Genomic DNA, 14,554 nt, shown 5'->3' with positions numbered 1-14,554 from the left:
GAAACCTACATCCCCACAAATAAGCAAAAACCTTACAGTCCACGAAAATTGGCCCCCACGAAATTAAATGATTTCATAGTATCACATATTTGACCAAAATAATATACCTTGTAGTAATTTTACCAAGGACATCACGATGTATTTCTAGGCATTGCTGTCGGAATGAAGTTTTTTCTATTTGCATATAAAAGACTCTCAAAAAGGGATTTAAGACACTCGCAAATCATATGCCATCACAAATCTTTGAGAGATCCTATATATTAATTTTACAATGTTGGTGATAACCTTTGCATATGACGGAAATATCATTGCTTTTATGCTTCAGAAAAGAAAAAAACATTTATTAGATTTTTATTTTAATAAAGAAATACTTTTATACACCCAAATTCAAATGCAGTCAAAACACACACGTACATTACAAATTACTTAAAGAAATATGTTTCCTTAGTTTACAATTAGTGATGATTTACAGAAATATGTATTTTGTTTACATACATGTAGCATACACACACATTCTATTTACATACAGAACCTATAGTGTGTTTACATATGATGAACAACAATATATACAGAGTTTTTCTTATAAATAAAATGCATATTACGTGTACATAGTTTGTATACATATAGAACAAAATAGTTTGTTTACAAACAATTCATGTACATACAATTTGTTTCGGATACACATAATACTTGCACATGGTTTGTTGACATATATACATACAATACACACACAGTTTGTTTACATATAATATACACAGACATTTTACTTACAATACATGTATACACACACAGTATGTTTACATCAGATATTGTATTTTCTTCACTTTATCTGTGTTGTACTCAGCCACAAAGAGGTTGTCTCTGGTGTCCACACATAAACCCCATGGAATCTGTAAATGACAGTTGTCAATGTAGCGGAGGAACTGTCCGTCCTGATCCAGGATGTGGATACGGTCGTTGTTATAGTCTGTTGTCAGGATCCGACCCTGGCTGTCTGTTGTGATGCCGTATGGAATAAATGATCCCTTGGTAGTAGAGGGAGGACCAGTGTAGGTAAACCGGAGTTTCCCGGCCTGATTGACCACCACTACTGCACGGGCGTCACGGTCTAACACACAGATATCTAGGTTCCTGTTCTCACTGATGTATTTAGTGTTACCAGATGAATAGAGAGGTTGTCCTTTGTCGTCGTACTGAATACTTTGTTTCTCTGTGGAGCCAGAGTAACACACAACTTTTGTTTGTTTATCATCACTGACCATGACAACCAGGAGGTCACCAGAGGAGGTACTACAGACACTGAGAGGTCTCCACCCCTGTAGTCTGATCACTGTCTGTATCTGTGTATTCTTCACTATGTTCACAGTTCTATCATTGTAATCAGTATAAACTAGATCCCCACTCCTTGTCACTGCTATGTCCCATGGACCGTTCCCTGACTTGGTTTGGACTGACTTCACTAGTTCCCCCTGCAGGTTGTAGAGACTCATCATCTGATTACTATAACTACACGCCCAGATTTCTTCATCACTGTCACAAGTAACACTGGTTAGTGGATACTGTGTCTGTATGGTGGAGATGATCCGTGGCTCATCAAGCAGTGGTTTGAGAGGAGAGGATCCAGCTTCTGAGGTTTCCATGGTGTAGCCATGTTCCTCTGTTGTGATGGAGAATGCTGACAGGGAACCAAATTGTTGGTAAAGTTGTTCTGGGTTAATTTTCTGAGGGATGAAGTTTGGTAGAGAAACTGTGAGTTTAGGAGACAATCTTCTGAATTCAGCAATCCTGGATTTGTAGGCAGAGACACGGCTGACATCATTGGAGTCCAGTAACTTCTTCAGATCTGCAATGCTCTGTGTGATTTCAGAAATGGTGCGTGTGATTTCATCTTCCTCTTTGTTTAAGACAGCCAGGTGTTTGGTGTCCATTTCATCAAGATCAGATTTCAGTTTCTGTATAATGGTGTCTATTTCTCTGTGCCAGACTTCTCCATGTTTGTCTATTGCTGTTGTCAATTTCTGAGAGTTATTTTTAACATCAGCTTTCTGAACTGTGATGTTGTTTACAATCTCTTGGTATTTGGGAGAAAGGATATTCTGAAATTCATTCAAATCTCTTTGTAAATCTTCTTTTTTACTTTTAAAGGTGTTAAAAATGTCTACCAATTTATGACTTTGATGATTGCCAGAGGAAATACAAGGGGCACAAATAGGAATGTCACATTGTTCACAGTAATGTTTACACTGCTCTTTGACATGTTCTGAGCAATTAGGATAATTTGGAGTAGATCCTCGGTCTTGGAATGGTACCACCTGATGTTTTTTTGAAAAATCCAGCATATGTTCCCCAACACAAGCTTTGCAGAGATTGGTCTGACAGAAGTCACAGTGTAGTGGGGGGACAGGAGTATCACACACATCACAACGCACCACATCCTGGGCACTGCTTCGGGGGTCCATGGTCAAGTACTTTATGTATGGTGCAGTGTAGAGCCTGAAATATACATGTTTATCATTAATTTCAATCCTACTGGAATCTATCATGTTTATAAACATATATGTACATTTTTTATTTAATAAAATGCTCTTCTTATCATAACAGAAGTTTTCAATGTAATATGCATTGTCATTCCATCCTTCAGTATACATGCAAGCAAGCATATTAACAACATATCAGATTTAAGTATATTTTGCATGCTTTAAAATTTTTTTTAAAAATCGTTATCATTGAACCAATCATCAGACATGTCAAATATTGAATGTTGGTCATCATTTAATTAAATTTTCTTTTTCTTTTTATTCCATATCTAAACCTTGTTATCTCAATTTTATGAATTACAGACTTTAAAAAAAATGTCAGTTCCATTCATTTCAAATTTTTCTTTTACTGAAATTCCATTTACCATTATAAGTTTCCAGCTTTCCTGTTGTATAAGATACAAATTCATTTGATAGGCAAAAACAGATTTTAAATGACTGATATATGACAGTTATATTAGCTTGCAATGCATTAATTTCAGATGGCATCAATTTTTACAAATTTAGTCAATTGAAAGCTATGTAAGGCCAAAAAAAAAATATGTGTGTTTCCTATTTCATCAGATTTTAAAATAGGGTAGGTAGGTCGGCTTTTTTTTTTCTTTTTTAAATGAGCTTTTAAGTTTACCCCTTTCCTAGCATATGATTTTTCTATACAATAAGAAAATGTATTTAACAGGTGGAGCAATCGTGGATAGTGAAAACTGCTTTCTTAAATCTAAGGTTAATTTGGAATGTATACAAAGATTTTATTTTCCTGTTAATAGAAAATATAAATATGACAGTCACTATAAATTAACAGAGTATAATACTCATTACCACAAATATATTATATATTAGTTATTAGTTCTATTTTCCTGGTCAACTGACATAACAGTAAACATTAATATCGTAACTGTAAGTGTTGAATTCAGAAACAGAGGAAATTCTGGTTGATCAGACGAGAGCCTTAGAATTAAATCTTTTTAACGATCTTTAAAAAAAATGATAACATAATTAATGGTTTAAGACTATTTTTAAAAAATTTCATTTGCAATTGAACTGCAACATTTTAAAATCATATTTATAATGTGAATGATTGTTGGGCCTATTCAAAAAGATGTCTGCAGTCTCCACACCCAAAAATATAAAAAAAAAACTTTGCCTCTGCTTTTTTCATGTACATCTTTATATTAATTCATAACACATCACTGCCCTAAGAAACTATTTATTGCATTGATAATTTAGCTAAAATAACCAAGGATAACTTTCATGCATGCTGTAGCCTGGTTCCGGCCTACCCATAATGCTCCGCACAGTACGGAGCATTATGGGTAGGCCGGAACCAGGCTATGCATGCTGTCAATCTGCACTTAGAAATCTTTAAAACGCTTTGATAAATGGTGTTTTCTATTGAATTGTTACAAGCGTTTTTTGAACTCTGATTTGTAAAGACTATTGTTTAAACCAATTACGGTAGGTAATCTGGATTTGGAATAAAAAGTGTTAGGGTCGGCGCACAAAAATAGGGTCGGTCGGGAAACCGGAAACACACATAATTTTTTTTTTTTGGCCTAACTTATCAGCCTACAAAAAGATAACAAATTTAATATTTTAATAATGATGAAACTGCAGTATGTTTTGTTATTGGTCTACTTTATAAAGATTTTTACTGATACATTCCTGTAGCACTTTACATCTACAAACCTTGTACACTTTGGTTCATGTTGACAATGTACAGATGTTGTAATGGAAGTTCAGCTGGGGAACTCTGCAGTTTCTCAAAAGACAGACCTATAAATAATAACAAACAAATCAAAATCAATAACATCAATTACCAAATTTTGGTGTATAAAAAAACAAATTTCATAACACAGATTTAAGCATCTCACATCAAAGGTTATATAAGGTATCTAATCAGTAAAAAAAAAACTTTTACACACATAGTCTTTGTACTTTCCACTATGGTTTTCTTTGATAACATCTTTAATTTCAAAATGATATTGCAATGCAACCAACAAGAGATATTGGATCATACTGCAGTATGTTTTGTTATTGGTCTACTTTATAATGATTTTTACCGATACATTCCTGTAGCACTTTACATCTACAAACCTTGTACACTTTGGTTCATGTTGACAATGTACAGATGTTGTAATGGAAGTTCAGCTGGGGAACTCTGTAGTTTCTCAAAAGACAGACCTATAAATAATAAACAAATCAAAATCAATAACATCAATTACCACATTTTGGTTTTAAAAAAAAATTTATCATAAAAACAGATTTTAACATCTCACATCAAAGGTTAAATAAGGTACAAACAAGTAACTAACAAGAGATATTGGGTCCCTGTGCCTTCAATTAATGCATGTTGATCTACTGGTGGGGGGGGGGGGGTTGTGATAGGGAATTACAGTCAACTCATATAAATAAACCAACTCGTACCCAAACAGACTTGTAATCAAATAATCAGAGTAAAAAAGACTTGAATTATATTATTATGCATGCCTGCAGAGAGGGAGAAGAATTCATATATTTGTCAACATAATTAAGATTGCATGTACAATGTAAACAGAGATTTTCTATCAAATGTTGATATAAAAATCTCGACTTTGGCAAACTTAATTAGAGGAGATGACATTATATTATCTGAAATCTACATTCATTTAACTCGTAATTTCTTAATTGTAATTACCGGTATATCAAAACCTAACCTAAACAGCTTATCTTTATATTTACAATCTAAGTATCATTGTTTACAGCCAGACAAATGGATTATGAGTCTGTTTGGGTACGAGTCGGTTTGGGTACAACTTCACTTGATTCCGTGATAGGTTTCGGCTAATCTTTCTAGGTTTCAGTCTTTCTTTAAAACATAACGATTAGGCTAACATTATATTTTCTAGTATACTTAAGTAATATCAATTTCAAAAACTGTAAAGAGGAAATAAAGATTGAATGAATCAAATGTAGGCTAGTTACAATGTACTCTGTGGAATTCAACATTATGTTACTATTGTACCCTCTGTATCTTAGTGACCTACAAGTATCTTTAATAATTTGCTACTTTCATTTTCCAATCCCTCCTTGTAACCCTTTTTTTATAGAAGTGTACCATAGGGTACAGAAGTATGACCTCAAAACATAGTCCTAATTTCTTGCCATATATGATATTTTCACTTGAATGTGTAATAAAATTCAAGAGAAGGACTTCATTAACATCCTAAACATGTATTTGTGAACAAAGCGTTTGGCTAGAAATCTGAACAAGCTAAAGAGAATCCCTCTATTTTTGTGTTGATCATGTATTATCTTAGCCAAAACACCTTGGAATAGATAAAAACCAGTTGACACATGAAACTGAAACAGACATGAACAATACGATGTTAAACTATTATCATAACGTGATCTTGGTTTAGCTGTATTAAGTCTATCAATAATATGTGTTAACCCAGTGCAGATATCTTCAATCTTGTTTTTTGATAAACTATTTTTAAACTTTCATTGCCGAATGAAAATACAGTCGTTTGACCAGTTCCGAATAGGGTACAGATTTGGAGGTGCTGTAAATGTTCCTGGGTGTTATTTTTAGATCTGATTTTTTGGCCGATATACACCATATCCCTGCTGATATAAATGCAATATTACTGCATTTAATTTTTTTAAAATAAAATTTTATTCTAACAAATTACGTGGGAAGCCATTTTACCAGTTGTGAATAAGCCGATGGGTTCCGAATAACATAACTGTTCCTATACATATGGAATGCAGATAAAAAAGTTTCGGCCCTAAAACTATTGATTGAACCTGTTGAATAACAGGTTTAATGCAAACATCTCAGTTATTTGTATTTTGTTAACAATATAGTTTGATTTGCACTGAAATGACAGACAAAATCACCGTAACAATAATTTAGCCTGGTTTCTAACATCTTGTCGCAATACAGTCGCAGCACCTCCACTTATCATTATTGTGGTAGAATATGATTTATCTAAGACGGAGAAAGACATTTAATGAATTCCAGAAGTATTTGTTTTAATCAATCCCTTCATTAAATCCTAAAACAGAGGGAAAAAAATCGGGTATTCGGAACTCATAAAATGACGCTCAAGAAAATTCTGCTTCCACTTGCGTTTTTATTTAATTTTTTATCCTGTTTGCTTTTGGGTATGTTAGAATACATACTAAACCTACATTTAAAAAAAAAAATCTTGTTACAAGTGAAAATTTAAGGCACCGACAGACGATTTTATGTGCATATTAGCGTTGCAATGACCTGGATTTATTACAAAGCGAAAGTAGGTCGAATAATCTAAGACCGATATCAAATACATGTATGACCGCAAAAAATGAAACTACAGCAGAATTCAAACAAGCATTAATACGTGTTTATATTAAAGGTATTGATTTTTTCCTCCATGTTTTATTTCATTAATTTTTTGCTATTTAACTTCTGAACTATTCGGAACTGGTCAAAATTCGGAACTGGTCAAACGACTGTACAAAAATGTACTTTTAGCTATAACACATTCATGCTCCTAGATTAAAAGAAAAACACAACATGGAGGCCTAGCACTTACAATGTTTCTTGGCGTTAATATCATTTATATTTTAACAGCGTTAAACGATCGACCCAAACAGTTCGTCCAACATGGCGAATGTGGAATGCAGCAGGCGTTCCGACCGTGACCTAGACCTATTTGGGTTACTGGGCGATTCGTGCCGAGACGTTTCGCTCCGACTGACGATTTGTACCGAGACGTAAATCTGTCACACGACCCGCTGTTTTAAAAAGGACCATCGACCAACACGTTTATCATTTCACGATTAAGTATCTAATTAAGCTCAAGACTTATCGATAATCAAATTAATGATTTTAAAAAGTCGTATTTAGTGTTAGACCCATTAGGACGCCATAATTAAAATATTTTTTCCCGGTAGGCCTACGTACTTAGGGAAAACGTGGACAAAAGTATCAGGATATGACGTACCCGTGAGAAAAAATACCCCAGATGCGGTTCCAGCAATATGGAGAGGGGGTGAGTGTTCCAAACGACGAACTTCAATATACCTGAAATTAAGTATTTGTCAAAAAGCAAGGATTTTTTTTACCGTTTATCATGCGTAAATACGGACAATTATTTCGTTACATAAATCATTCTGAAATACTGTGCAATTTTGAAATTATTCTATCAATTGTTATAAAATAAAGGTCTATCAATAGGTTAATTTTTTATTATATGTGAAATAGTCTTTATAATACAGTATTTTTACTGCAGTTTACAGAAGGTAACAGAAATTAGGATTCATTAAAGGAATGTATTCAATATTTATTTGTTTTATACGATATAAAATGGTTTATAGGGCATTTTACGCTTTATGAACCGCGAATTGTCGTGAAAGAGTAGACTGTATACTTGCATTGACGATTTCCTCCTCCTACAAACTATTGGGTAACTATGCAAGTGCATCACCCAGAATTAATGATGAAACCAAAATTATGAAAAGTTCACTTTTAATTCATTGTTAGGCATTATAACCATGCTGAAGTAAGCAGCCACTAACAACAGTCATTAAGGTCAGACGACACGTTCCTCAATTTTATATAACTTTTTCCAGGAATTTGTTAATGGTTTATTACTATTTTGACAAGCTTTCTTGCAAAAAATTAGGGTACCTTACCAGGCATTTCTGCAAAATACTAGAGTATGCAATTTCCTGTAAAATCTTCTTGATAATACACTTGAATTGCTGATATAAAAATAAATACATATACAGCACAGCAAAATTCACTTTGGTGGAACTCTATCTTGGATTTGAACTCACGACCTCTAGAACCAATACGCTTCTGGCAGTGAGCGGCCACGGTTCTAACCACTCGGCCATCTAGACCCATTAACATATCCCATTAAATTTTAATCATTTTTAAAATAATTATAAAATTAATATTTTTTATTGGAACTCTTTATTACGAGGAGATACAAAAAAGATTCTCGAGGAACGTGTCGTCTGACCTTAAAGCTCGTAAATAGGCGTTGTCCGCCATATTTCTCTTTCATCACTGCACAGACCTCTGAACAGTTCAGAGTACTTTGCTGTATAGAGTATGGACGTACATCTCGCCTCGCTGTGATGAAATTAGTAAATTTTACGCATTTTTTTCAAGCCAGGAGAACACTAACATCACATAAGTTGGTCAATGCATTTGTAACCAGTGTATAAGAAATTAATATATAATGTTTGTCTATTTGTAAACGTAATTGTCTCTGTGTGCATGTGTGTGTGTTTTATTTACATCTCCAGGTGAGATTGTCCACGTGTAATTGTTTATTTTTCTGACCTGTCTGACAACATTCTATCTATAACTTCTAACGCCTAACTAACCAGGCCCGCGCACACTTTGTCTTGCCTTGAGAGGGGACAGACCTGTATGCATGAAGATTAAGCGCAAGCTTTGTCTGCGATTAGCTGCCGGTGTCTGGTAATTCTTGTGTAATTTATTACTTATAAATATATTCTATGTTTATAATTTAACAATTCCATGCTATATATTAAATAATCTTTATCCAAATTATTGTACCGTATTCTGAGAAAACTGTCAAATGAGTCAAGGTTGTGTGTTTCAGGTTTTTCGTATATATTGAATAAATACATTGTATGACCCCTCAGTGGTGTTCTGTCTACTGCCTGGGTTACAAATGGCGCCCACGGTGGGATTCAAATTTCACAGGTGGTGAAAACTCAGGTCTCAACCGGGACTCGAACCCAGGGCCTCTGGCGTACCGCGCCAGCGCTCTAACCACTGAGCTATTGAGACCCGATATATTGACTGACAGTCACACACCTGTGAACCCGGTGACATTATACAATTATTTAATGCTTTAGCAGTCAATAGACCAGAATATTTTTCCCGAGGTGCAGGGAACAGCTCAGTATGATCTATTGCCCGAGGCCAACGGCCGAGGGCAATAGATCATGCTGAGCTGTTCCCTGCACCAAGGGAAAAAATTCTGGTGTATTGACTGTTCAAGCGTTAAATAATTGTTTTATTACCCAATTCCTTTGCAAATGGTTTTCGAGCCATTATGCAATATACTAAGATTTTTTTTCCATCTTTTAAAATGCACAAACCTGTTGCATGCATTACAACATCTCAATTTAATATTAGTTTACACAAAGAAGGGTGAATCTTCAACCCATTAGATTTTAAATACATGTAGTCTTTTACCTTATATGAGGCTTTAAAACTATTGATTATTTGATACTCCATTTTGATAACATTGAATTTGGTTTCACCAGTACTAAAACAGCGTTTGTATGTAAAGGAATGTACATTCCATGAGAACTATCGAAAGGATGTAACATTGACATACCCACGTTCTGAAATACGTTGCCGGTCCAATAGATCGCAGTCTATTGACCGGCGGTCCAATAGATCGCAGTCTATATATTGATCGGCGGTCCAACAGATCGAAGTCTATTGACCGGCGGTCTAATAGATCGCAGTCTATTGACCGGCAGTTCAAAATAGACGCAAATATTTAATATATAATAAAACAACAGAATCCCTTTGATTAGGTAATAAAAATAAACAGTGGTCTATAAGATTATAGGTTCTTTTCAAGCCAAAAGACTTAAAACAAAAATTTCTAAACTCATAAATAAACGATCAATTAAAGGTAAATACGTTGGGTTAATACGGAACGTTTTTCATTATTGTGAAGAACAAAATGAAAATAAAATTCTTTTATTTCTTTTTTTTAGATACTGAAAAATCGTTTAAGTGGAAATCAGTGATTAAAGTACCAAAAGCTTTAAATTTTGAACAAAATTCCAATTCAATTAAATGGATATGAATATAATACAACAATCCTAAGAGGAAAGAATAATGATTTCATTTCAAAAACATGTAATAAGACCAGAGGCATACGACAAGGATGCTCTATCGCAGCTCTACTATTTATTTTAACAGTTGAAATACATGTACTAGCTCTAAATCTAGCTTCGTATAAGATGTTCAGAGGTAAAAAAGGTAACAATAATGAAATAAAACTGATACAACATGCATCGGATTCTACAAATCCATTTAGAGATATGGAATCTGTTACATGTAAAGATGAATGAAGTTATAATAATTGATAAGTTTCCAAATGTATCCAGTTTAAAACTAAACATTAATAAATCTAATTTATACTACTAGGCCCGTTAAAAGAATTCGTGTAATAACAAATTGAGAATATCAACGTGACAAATGAACTAGCTAAACACTAAGAATATAAGTATGACATACTAAAAAAACTTTGTTTAGGAAACAACTGGAAAGTCATAATTGATAATATCAAATATATCAAACTCATGGGAAAAGAGAAAATTGACTTTAGGGAAAAAGCAGTAATAAACACATATGTTATCTCAAACTTACAATGTTATGCTAAAATAATAATGCTAATATAATTCTAAAATGGCATGTGGTGATAATGAACAGTGTTCAAAATTAAAAGTCCAAAGGAAATTTACAAAGCAGGAGCAGAGTAAACATGAACCTCTAAAAAAAATTAGAGATAGGTTCAGGTGCCATGGAGAAGTGAGCATCCTCTGCTGACCAGTCACACCCGCTGTGTTCTATTTGTTGTAATCGGGGGAAAACGGAGAAGTCCGAAGATAATTATGTGATCTAACGTATAAAAAGTATGAAAACCGTCAGTCAGCATGTGACCCAGTGGAAGATTGTATTTGCTTACAAAGTCGTTGTATCGACCATAGAGGTTACAAAAAGGTGACTTCAATCGAGACTGTTTATATTCCTGTTTTATCAACTTGTTTGTCAGTAGCTTGTCTTGCCTTAGGAACTGTTCATACGAAGAGCATGTCCTTGCGTATCTAATTAATTAAGAGACAAAAACTCCATAAGCAGGCGATGAAGGTATATTGCTACATATGGATGGAAAGTTGACAATTGAAAAATCGAAGTCATCACGTTTATCACCAAAAATTGTTGCTTCTATTCTTTCAAATCCACCCGAAGACACAGTATAAAGCAAATCAATTGACTTATATTCAACTTTGTAAGGAATACAAAAGATCATATATACAAAGAAATGCTATTATTGGAAAAGGAAATAAATTTTGGAATAAATATAATTGACGTCTAATCAAAATGTATAGCTTCCAAAGTGGTATGGATTCCGAGATTATTTATACCAAATCCAGCATTAGTCATACAGCATTAGTCATACAGCATTAGTCATACAGCATTAGTCATACAGCATTAGTCATACAGCATTAGTCATACAGCATTAGTCATACAGCATTAGTCATACAGCATTAGTCATACAGCATTAGTCATACAGCATTAGTCATACAGCATTAGTATTACAGCATTAGTCATACAGCATTAGTATTACAGCATTAGTCATACAGCATTAGTATTACAGCATTAGTCATACAGCATTTACTTCATAGAGAAACGTTATCTCTAGAATATGTTTAAGAACAAATCAAAGTAATACAGATGACTACGAAGAATAAAAAGGCTACCAACATTTTATAGAATATATATGTGCTTTTAATTCTTTTAAAGTGGTAAAAGATTTATCTTAGCATTCCACAAACAAATTTTTATCACTTCTAGTTTGGAAAATTATTCTTTTTTCTTGTTAAAACAAAACAATTAATTTTGAAAACTAGATTAAGTCAGAAATTTAAACGTTAAAGATTTATTTGACGTAAATAGATCTTTTTATTAAAGATATTGTTTACAACATGTAAAACAGTCACATGGAATGAAATTCACTTCACTATAAATAATTACAATCGTGTTCGCTATAAGCGTGTTGTACTCTAAACCAATACATGTCTTTCTATTAAAACAGTTTTTGAGTATAGATATCACACAAAACAGAAAATATAAAAAAAAGTTCACTATGAATGAAATACCCCGGTAAGTAAAAAATATATGAAAGGTTAATGTTAATTCGGAAAAAAAAATTCATTGAAATATTTAATTTCTTCGTCCGACTGTTAAAACATGTAAATCTAAAGAATAAATATGAAGGAAGCTAAAATGTTGACTTTAAGTAATAAATAGCAATAATTTAATACGTGCATTTTGCTGTTGAATTTTGAACCGGTTTCATGATTGAATTTCCACGATGCGGGTCAATTTTTAACGGATCAGCGACTTTATTCAAAACCTTTGGTATCAATATTCATCGTTGAAAAGTGTCTACCGGGTCAATTTTTAACCCGGGTCAACTTCGTTACAGGGGCACACAGCAGGCAAATCAAGTAAAAGCTCAATACTCAAATCTTTATCTGAGTTATGCTGAACACAACTCAAAAATAGACAGGAAATATAGGTAATAGATAAATAGATATACAAACCCTTCGTTTTTGTTAAACGGGTTGCACACCTCAAACACATGGCCGACGTGTATTATTTCTTTCGTGGTCTTAGATTTTGTGAATCTAGTTCTTGCTTTGTGTCCTTTTAATGATTTTAATGATGCATTAACCCGTGTATTTTAAGCTAGTATTCTCCTGGCTTTGAAAAAGTGCGTAAGATTTGTTGTCCAATGGATTAACACAGAGATGTTAGATGTAGCACAGCGAGATACTTTGAACTGTAACAATAAAGATCTAGAGGCCTACGGGTTGACGTGATAGCGGCGATGAAAGAGAAATATGATAGACTGGTTTTTACAATTAGTCTTCAGCTTTGATATACAGCGTAATGCGGGACCCTGTCAGTAGGGTGGAATAACACAACGTAGAAAAAAGTTCCCTACTTTGATAAAACAACAAGTCAAGCAGGGACCTCTTGGTTACTGACTTGACACTAAGCATTCTGCTGGTAAACCAAAGGGCAATCACCGCTACACTGTATAACAACCTTAGAGTATACGTAGTCATCACTGGTCGGTAGCGAATCCATTGATTGATTTGTGTACCGTGCACATCCCATCGAGAATAAGTTTGTTTTTTAAATGAAGGATGATGGGATAGAACCAGTGTGAGACTTTTTTCTAGTTTCATACTCTGAATTTTGCAAAACTATTCATTCATATACGGGGAAAATGTCATATCGTGGAATTATCGGAAATAAGGTGAAGTGTCAATGAATGAAATGTCAGTGATGAAAGTTCAAGGCAAATCTGTTGTTGCAGAACAAAATTCAGGCATTTTCTTATGCAATGCTCCCCTTAAAACGTACGTGCACAACCTAAAAGTCAAACCAATACTGGCATTGTGAAGAAGATGGGGCAATAGGATGGCGCAAATGCCCATTCGGTTTAGTCGTGAAATACCATTTCGAATTTAATTTTCCCAATGAAATCTATTTAAATATGATAGAATACAACTTTGCAAAAGCACAATTTCTTACTATATTCAGTTCTTAATATATCCAAAAAAAGATAAGAAAAAAAAAGAATTTGCAAGAAATTTGAGTGGTATCGAACCCATAACATAAAAACCCTATATTCATAATGTAAGCTTATGTCAGGTACTTCAACCACTGAGCCATTTCAGACACAACAAAATAACCTGTTTAAATATTATGTGTGACTTTGGCCACGAATTTACCGACTTGTATTATTTTTTCAAAACGTTGAATTGTTTGGGTGCAAAATGCTACTTTTAATGTATAATGGGTCATCTCTCCACGTTTTTATCGATTGAAATCGGTTTGTTTCCATTAGGCCTTACTTAGACTATGAGAAAAATATGGAGCACAGACCCACTCTATAAAAGAAAATGCCTTGAAGTTTTAAAAAAATGACACTATTTGCAGGTTTTAATACGTATACGCCCTTTAGAGTCAACATATTCCAAGTATTAAACATATTAATAGGTTAAAAATCAATTATATGTTAAATATATATTGTTTAAATGATTTTTATAAAGAAATATCAGATTTATTGATATTTTGATTTCTCAGTAGCTTGTGCAACCGTGTATGGGCATTTTACACGCCTTATCCACCCATCTTCTTCGTTATGTGACACTGGGCGTCAAATTATCGAGCCACTTTAAACAGA

The 14,554-nt window shown here is 33.7% G+C and overlaps 1 protein-coding gene and 1 non-coding gene across 5 annotated transcripts in view; both read right to left on the bottom strand.

Moving 5' to 3' along the window:
* LOC117680609 (E3 ubiquitin-protein ligase TRIM71) overlaps nt 1-7,231 on the bottom strand; it is a 235,721-nt gene extending 228,490 nt beyond the window's left edge. The window contains exons 1-3 of one of the 4 annotated variants that reach the window (XM_066072585.1): nt 7,097-7,231; nt 4,632-4,718; nt 4,224-4,310 (exon numbers count right to left, since the gene is read on the bottom strand). In XM_066072585.1, coding sequence (XP_065928657.1) covers nt 4,224-4,310; nt 4,632-4,650 — 106 coding nt within the window. In that variant the 5' untranslated portion in view covers nt 4,651-4,718; nt 7,097-7,231. Of the gene's footprint in view, nt 1-348; nt 2,494-4,223; nt 4,311-4,631; nt 4,721-7,096 lie in introns of those variants that run through there. The other 3 variants (XM_066072583.1, XM_066072584.1, XM_066072578.1) reach the window with 3 other exon arrangements.
* A 2,029-nt stretch (nt 7,232-9,260) lies between these two features.
* Nucleotides 9,261-9,333, bottom strand: Trnat-ggu (transfer RNA threonine (anticodon GGU)). Its single transcript has one exon. It is a non-coding gene; the product is annotated as a tRNA-Thr (tRNA).
* Between the last annotated feature and the right edge of the window lie 5,221 nt (nt 9,334-14,554).

The sequence above is a fragment of the Magallana gigas genome, chromosome 9 (genome assembly GCF_963853765.1).
Source record: "Magallana gigas chromosome 9, xbMagGiga1.1, whole genome shotgun sequence".
Taxonomy (NCBI): Eukaryota; Metazoa; Mollusca; class Bivalvia; order Ostreida; family Ostreidae; genus Magallana; species Magallana gigas.
Note: the sequence above shows the minus strand (reverse complement) of the source record. Positions and strands in the feature narration are given on the sequence as shown.